Source organism: Brachyistius frenatus, unplaced genomic scaffold (assembly GCF_029030835.1).
Source record: "Brachyistius frenatus isolate BFR_SWC_R1_liver_20210118 unplaced genomic scaffold, ASM2903083v1 Contig_411, whole genome shotgun sequence".
NCBI classification, from domain to species: domain Eukaryota; kingdom Metazoa; phylum Chordata; class Actinopteri; family Embiotocidae; genus Brachyistius; species Brachyistius frenatus.
In genome coordinates, this window is record NW_027211010.1 from 1 (window position 1) to 7,500 (window position 7,500).

Sequence of the window (7,500 nt, forward strand, 5' to 3'; positions counted from 1 at the left end):
ACATGCTATAGTGTGATTTTATTATCATATTATAGACGACATGCTATAATATGACTTTTTATCATATTATAGACGACATGCTATAGTGACTTTATTATCATATTATAGACGACATGCTATAGTGTGACTTTATTATCATATTATAGACGACATGTTATAGTGTGACTTTATTATCATATTATAGACGACATGCTATAGTGTGACTTTTTACTCTAACATGTCGTCTGTAATATGATAAAAAGTCATACTATAGTATGACTTTTTACAACATATGATATTATAGCATTTTGAAATTTTTTGCTCCAAATGAAGGTATTTCAGCGTACTTATTATCGTAACTTCCTTACGACAATATTATAAAGTGAAATCCAACAACTTCTACGTGAGCAAGAAACTGGTGGGAAACATTTCTCTTTTAGTTGGAAATTAAAGAGTCGCAGGTGGCGGCCATCTTCCTTCCACCTCTTTAACCCTGGTGTTGTCCTCGGGTCAAAATGACCCGCAGCTGTGTTCAACCAAGTTCTATTTTATTTCTATATTTTTTTGGGATCATTGGTCATAATTCTTTAAAGAAACCCTCACAGCCTCCTCGTCACCAACGATTCCAAAACATATGAAAATAAAATAGAACTTGGTTGAACACAGCTGCGGGTCCTTTTGACCGAGGACAACAGGAGGGTTAATGTTCTGGTGTTTTTCATCTCGTTGCATTTGTTCTTTTTAAAAATGAAACGACCACAAAATTGTGTAAATAGCAAAAATATTTATTTAAAATTTTTCTGTATAGAAATTTTTCAGGCAAACCAGAGTTGCACAACACAGGCGGGTTCAGTTCCGAGAGTCCAGTAGAACTGCCGGGCGGGAAGTCAGAACATCGACGTGCACTCAGCATCAACAGCGACCAACACTAACAGCTCACAGGTCAAAGGTCAAAGGTCGGACAGTTTGTCCTTTTATGAACGATTATTTCATGTCACACCGAAACATGCTGTCAATCATCCGGCAGATTTCAGAGTTTGGAGACTTTTGTTGGAACATGTTAGACAGAACCGACCCAGTCGGCCGGTCGGTTCCTCACGTTGAAGCCGTCGAGCTCTTTTCCACCAATCAAACATGGACAGAATATTTACAGCCGCTCGTTGTCTGGACGACGGTTTAAATATTAACACCAGACTTTGGATCCAGAACCAGGTCGGATATCAAACCGATGATTCCTCGTCTTCACATTTGATGTTAAATGTTGAAATCCAGTCGAAGTTCCGTTTTCTTCACCGTCGTGTGGCAAACAGCAGAAAAACAAACCGAAACGTTAGAGATGAAAGATGGAGGTTCAGGTTCCGACTTCGGTTCCATTTTATTTAAAATCGAACGTACGGAAGAATTTCACCGATTTAAAGATTTGATTGATTTGATTTTTTGGTCTCTTTAAACTCGTTCTGCTTCACAAGTTGTTTCTAGTTTCAGTCGACGGTCTCAACAGGAAGTCTTTAACACGACAAAAATGAAACGCGTCGTCTCAAACACGAGCAGAATAAACACCAAAACACCAAAACACCAAAACACAAAGAAGTCTGAACACGTCCAACCGAGATGGAAGAAAAGCAGCCGGAGGAAACAAGGAGGACGTGAAGATCCTGGTTTCACTTCAGAGAACTGGACTGTTGGTTCAGAAGAAGGAACTCCAACAGGTAGGAGGAACTCCAACGGGAAGGAGGAACTATAACAGGAAGGAGGAACTATAACAGGAACTAGGAACTCCAACGGGAAGGAGGATCTATAACAGGAAGGAGGAATTATAACGGGAAGGAGGAGCTATAACAGGAAGGAGGAACTCCAAAGGGAAGGAGGAACTATAACAGGAACGAGGAACTCCAACAGGAAGGAGGAACTATAACAGGGAGGAGGAACTCCAACAGGAAGGAGGAACTATAACAGGGAGGAGGAACTCCAACAGGAAGGAGGAACTATAACGGGAAGGAGGAACTCCGACAGGAAGGAGGAACTGTAACAGGGAGGAGGAACTATAACGGGAAGGAGGAGCTATAACAGGAAGGAGGAACTCCAACGGGAAGGAGGAACTATAACAGGAACTAGGAACTCCAACGGGAAGGAGGAACTATAACAGGAAGGAGGAACTCCGACAGGAGGGAGGAACTATAACAGGAAGGAGGAACTCCGACAGGAAGGACGAACTATAACGGGAAGGAGGAACTCCGACAGGAAGGAGGAACTATAACAGGGAGGAGGAACTGTAACGGGAAGGAGGAGCTATAACAGGAAGGAGGAACTATAACAGGGAGGAGGAACTATAACAGGGAGGAAGAACTCCAACGGGAAGGAGGAACTATAACAGGAAGGAGGAACTCCAACGGGAAGGAGGAACTATAACAGGGAGGAGGAACTCCGACAGGAAGGAGGAACTATAACAGGGAGGAGGAACTCCAACGGGAAGGAGGAACTATAACAGGGAGGAGGAACTCCGACAGGAAGGAGGAACTATAACAGGGAGGAGGAACTCCGACAGGAAGGAGGAACTATAACAGGGAGGAGGAACTCCAACGGGAAGGAGGAACTATAACAGGAAGGAGGAACTATAACAGGGAGGAGGAACTCCGACAGGAAGGAGGAACTATAACAGGGAGGAGGAACTGTAACGGGAAGGAGGAGCTATAACAGGGAGGAGGAACGATAACAGGAAGGAGGAACTATAACAGGGAGGAGGAACTGTAACGGGATGGAGGAGCTATAACAGGGAGGAGGAACGATAACAGGAAGGAGGAACTCCGACAGGAAGTTGTAAGTTGCTCACACGGTTTTGGTGACGTCCTGTTTGCTGAGCAGAACTTCCAGCAGACGCAGTTTGGCTTTGAGCTGCTTGTACTCCTGGTACTCCTCCTTCATCGGGCCGCGGTCCTCCTTCTGGCAGATTCTGTCGGGAAACATCAAAGACAACGAACGTTGGGTGAGCGGAGCGTTGACGAGACCTCGTGGAGGAGCGACGAGCCGTTAGTTTCACATTCAGTTCTCAAAACAACATGTTTTTCTGATAATTCCAACCTTGGAGCGTTACAGCGCCCTCTAGCTGTCTGTTGGCCCGACACTTGTTACGTGTTGCGTTGCAGCTCGGACACCTTCTGACCGAGAGGTTCTTTGTAAAATCAAAACGTGTTTAAGCATAAAAATTTCCTGAACAACTTAAAAACATGAAAGTTCGTAGATGATCCGGAGAAGTTTTGTAGCGATCGCTCCGTTTGTTGCCGAGGAAACGAGTGAAAGTTTTTAATGAAATTATTTTTTAAAAAAGTGAAAGATTTTTCCTTCTCGGCCAAATCTTCTGAAGATATGAGCCAAAGCAGGAACCTGAATACGGCGCCCCCTACGGGTGCAGTACCTCATGCTTTGGAGCCGTGTCAGTGGGCGGAGCTTCTACCCACCTGCCCGTTGTGGTTTCCAGACCGAAAGCTTTTTTCTGTACGTTCACGTTTAGTGACGAAGAACGTCTCACCTGCCCGTCTGCCGGTGGAACTCGTCCTCAAACTCCTTCAGAACTTTACGTCTCGTCTTCTTCTCGGCTCGGGTCGCCCGCAGACTCTGCAGCAGCTGCGATCTGGACGGGGAGAACAGAGTCAGGACCGGGTTCTGGTCGGACCGGGTCCTGGTCAGGCGGGGCCGGTGTTTGGGTACCAGCTGTTCTGAACTCACCTGGAGGCTTCGTGCAGGTTGCCCGTGGCAACAGCGCCGTGTCGATGGACGGCTTTCACCTCGTCGATCGGGGACACAAAAGCCGGGTCGCTGTCCCGGTCGCTGTCCTCCTCGCCGGCCGCCGGCCGGGTCGCTCTGCGAGGAGGCGGAACAGGAAGTTGGACGACTGTCACGGAGCTCGTGGAGTCTTCATCAGAACCATCTTCTTCCTCCTGACGGACAGAAACACGACTTTTATTCTCCGGCTCAACTTCAGTTTCTAGACGCTGTAAAAACAAAGAAAAACTGTCTTCTAATGTTAGCATGCTAGCAGTGTGATCAACTTCCTGTTGTCAGTGTGTGACTTCCTGTCTGTGTGTCTTTATATGCATGTTCGTGAGTAAAAAACTAACTAATAACTAACTAATATAAACCTGGTAACATATGATCAATATGTTGAAGTTAGATATAAAGGTTCAGGTTAATGTAGGTTAGTTATATTGCTTTAGGTTAATTATAATGGTTTAGGTTAATTTAGGTTAATTATAATGGTTTAGGTTAATTTAGGTTAGTTATATTGGTTTAGGTTAGTTATAATGGTTCAGTTTAGCTTTATTGGTTTAAGTTAGTTATCATGGTTTAGATTAATTTAAGTTAGTTATATTGGTTTAGGTTAGTTATAATGGTTTAGGTTAGTTATAATGGTTCAGTTTAGTTATATTGGTTTAAGTTAGTTATCATGGTTTAGATTAATTTAGGTTAGTTATATTGGTTTAGGTTAGTTATAATGGTTCAGTTTAGTTATATTGGTTTAAGTTAGTTATCATGGTTTAGATTAATTTAGGTTAGTTATATTGGTTTAGGTTAGTTATAATGGTTTAGGTTAGTTATAATGGTTCAGTTTAGTTATATTGGTTTAAGTTAGTTATCATGGTTTAGATTAATTTAGGTTAGTTATATTGGTTTAGGTTAGTTATAATGGTTTTGGATAATGGTTTAGGTTAGTTATAATGGTTCAGTTTAGTTATATTGGTTTAAGTTAGTTATCATGGTTTAGATTAATTTAGGTTAGTTATAATGGTTTAGGTTAGTTATAATGGTTCAGTTTAGTTATATTGGTTTAAGTTAGTTATCATGGTTTAGATGAATTTAGGTTAGTTATATTGATTTAGGTTAGTTATAATGGTTTTGGATAATGGTTTAGGTTAGTTATAATGGTTTAAGTTAGTTATAATGCCATCCATCCATCCATCATCTTCCACTTATCCGGGTCGGGTCTCGGTGGCAGCAGCCGAACCAGCTGACCCGGACTTCCATCTCCTGCAACATCTTCCAGCTCCTCCTGAGGATCCCGAGGTGTTCCCAGACCAGCCGGGAGATATAATCCTCCAGATGTTCTGGGTCTTCCCCGAGGTTTCCTGCCAGTTGGCCGTGCTGGTAAACCTCCAGAGGAGGATCCTGATCAGACGCTGAACCACCTCGGCCGACTCCTTTCGATGTGAAGGAGTAGCGCTTCACCGCCAAGTTCCCTCCTGATGTCCAGCTCCTTCTCCTCTCTACCATCTCTAAAGCTGAGCCCGGCCTCCTACGGAGGAAACTCATTTTGGCCGCTTGTAGCCGCGACCTCGTTCTTTCTGTGACGACCCAGAGAGCTGCTGACCACCGAGGAGACGGAACGTAGATCAACCGGTAAACGGAGAGCTTCACCTTCTGAATCAGCTCGTCTTCACCAACACGGTCCGGAGCAGCGCCTGTTGAACTGCTGCAGCTGCACCGATCCCACGGTCGACCTCCCGCTCCACCCTCCCTCCTCCTCCCTCCCTCCTCCACCCTCACTCCTCCCTCACTCCTTCACCCTCCCTTCCTCCCTCCTCCTCCCCTCCCTCCTCCCTCCTCCCGACGTGCTCCTCCCCCCGGCTGCTCCTAGGTATCCTGTCCATGAAGGTCACAAAGAGGATGGGTGACAAAGGACAGCCTTGGTGGAAGCCACGCCCACCGCAGGCCACGCCCACTGGAAATGAGTCTGACTTATTGCAGAGAATACGAACACAGCTCCTACTGCGGTTATACAGAGACCAGATTTATTGGTATTGGATAACATTAGTTATCCTACTGCGGTTATACAGAGACCAGATTTATTGGTATTGGATATTGGTTTAGATTAGTTATAATGGTTTAGGTCAGTTATAATGGTTTAGGTCAGTTATAATGGTTTAGGTTAGTTATAATGGTTTAGGTCAGTTATAATGGTTTAGGTTAGTTATATTGGTTTAGGTTAGTTACAATGGTTTAGGTCAGTTATAATGGTTTCGGTTAGTTATATTGGTTTAGGTTAGTTATAATGGTTTAGGTCAGTTATAATGGTTTAGGTTAGTTTAGGTTAGCTGTGATGCATTCATCACTGAATGTCCCCACGAGGACAGTGAAACGTGTGTGTGTGTTTCTTACGATGGTGCTGATGGTCGGGCTGACACACAGCAACCGTTTGATCGTCTGGTACCGGTCATACAGCGGCTTCACCAGGTTCTTGTCCTGCTTTGATCCCTGACACACACACACACACACACACACACACACACACACACACACACACACACACACACACACACACACACACACACACACACACACACACACACACACACACACACACATGAGGATGGAGCAGCAGCGCCCCCTGTTGGTTGCAGTCCGTTTCCATGGAAACAAGCTGCTCATGAAACTGACGTTTGTATCAGACAAATGCAGCTCTTAGAATTATTATCAGAATCAGAACCAGAATCGCTTTATTGGCCATGTATGTTGACACAGAGAAGGAATTTCACTCCAGTTTTAGACATAAAATAAATAGACATATTTATAGAATAGACCCAGCTACAAATAAGCGAAATTAGAAGAAAATAAAATGATTTTATGAACTCACAAATATTAATATAATTCAAAGGAAAATCTGAAAATCTTCTGGAAACATGATCAAATAATTTCTGTCAATCAGCTGAATGATGATCAGCTGACGACTCACCTGCCGGCCGTGCAGACTCTCAAAATACAGCAGACACTTCTGCAGCGTGATCTTCTCCAGAACCATCTGGGCCTGAGTCATCTCCTGCACACGACAGGAAGCAGCTGTTACCATGACGCCAGCAGAACCAGGCAGAACACTAACAGAGTGGAGACGGTCACCTTCATGTTGTCGGGGAGACCCAGAGTCTGACGCTTCTCTCTCAGCCGCCGGAACAGAGACTCCACCGTCTCCTCTAGAGACGGGCTGCGCTCCGCCGCCCCCTGCTGGCCGGAGCCGTACCTGCAGGACGCATCACACTGACTGACGGAGCAAAGCGACCACATAACAATATTATGAATAATAAAAACAATAATAATAACAACAACTAGTTTTGACATGTTTGAGAGGTCGGACGAAATCGAGCGTTTCGTCTTTGTTTGTTTCGTTCATGTTCGGCAGCAGTCCGAGAAACGTGTGTTTAATTTGGCCGTAAGTATGTGGACGCTGTTCTGCTGACATGTTAGAAATAAAACTGTTCTAACATTAATATGAACATAAATATGAGGCTCGATCATGAAGTGTGTTCCTGAACGCAGCACGGTGATGCACACGGAGGACCAACAACCTCCATGAGGACGTATTCAGTGTGTCGTCTGTTCATCAACACGTTAATGTGACCGCTGGTACGTGAACGTTAGTGACGTCACCATGGAAACCTGAAACTGGAGCAGAGAAACAGTAGATCGTCAACACGCCTGCTGAGAGCTGAGTGTTCCTGAGCCCACTCTGAACTTATCCATCCTCCGTGTGCATCT

General features: G+C 44.6%; 1 protein-coding gene across 7 annotated transcripts in view; it reads right to left on the bottom strand.

Moving 5' to 3' along the window:
* Positions 1-743: 743 nt before the first annotated feature.
* The window catches only part of LOC138636878 (protein FAM13C-like), a 10,538-nt gene continuing 3,781 nt past the window's right edge, over positions 744-7,500 (bottom strand). The window contains exons 6-12 of one of the 7 annotated variants that reach the window (XM_069725164.1): positions 6,865-6,985; positions 6,704-6,787; positions 6,130-6,225; positions 3,703-3,968; positions 3,506-3,607; positions 2,810-2,929; positions 744-1,266 (exon numbers count right to left, since the gene is read on the bottom strand). In XM_069725164.1, the coding sequence (XP_069581265.1) occupies positions 1,200-1,266; positions 2,810-2,929; positions 3,506-3,607; positions 3,703-3,968; positions 6,130-6,225; positions 6,704-6,787; positions 6,865-6,985 (856 nt within the window). In that variant the 3' untranslated portion in view covers positions 744-1,199. Of the gene's footprint in view, positions 2,930-3,505; positions 3,608-3,702; positions 3,969-6,129; positions 6,226-6,703; positions 6,788-6,864; positions 7,007-7,500 lie in introns of all 7 variants that reach the window. The other 6 variants (XM_069725163.1, XM_069725168.1, XM_069725165.1 and 3 more) reach the window with 6 other exon arrangements.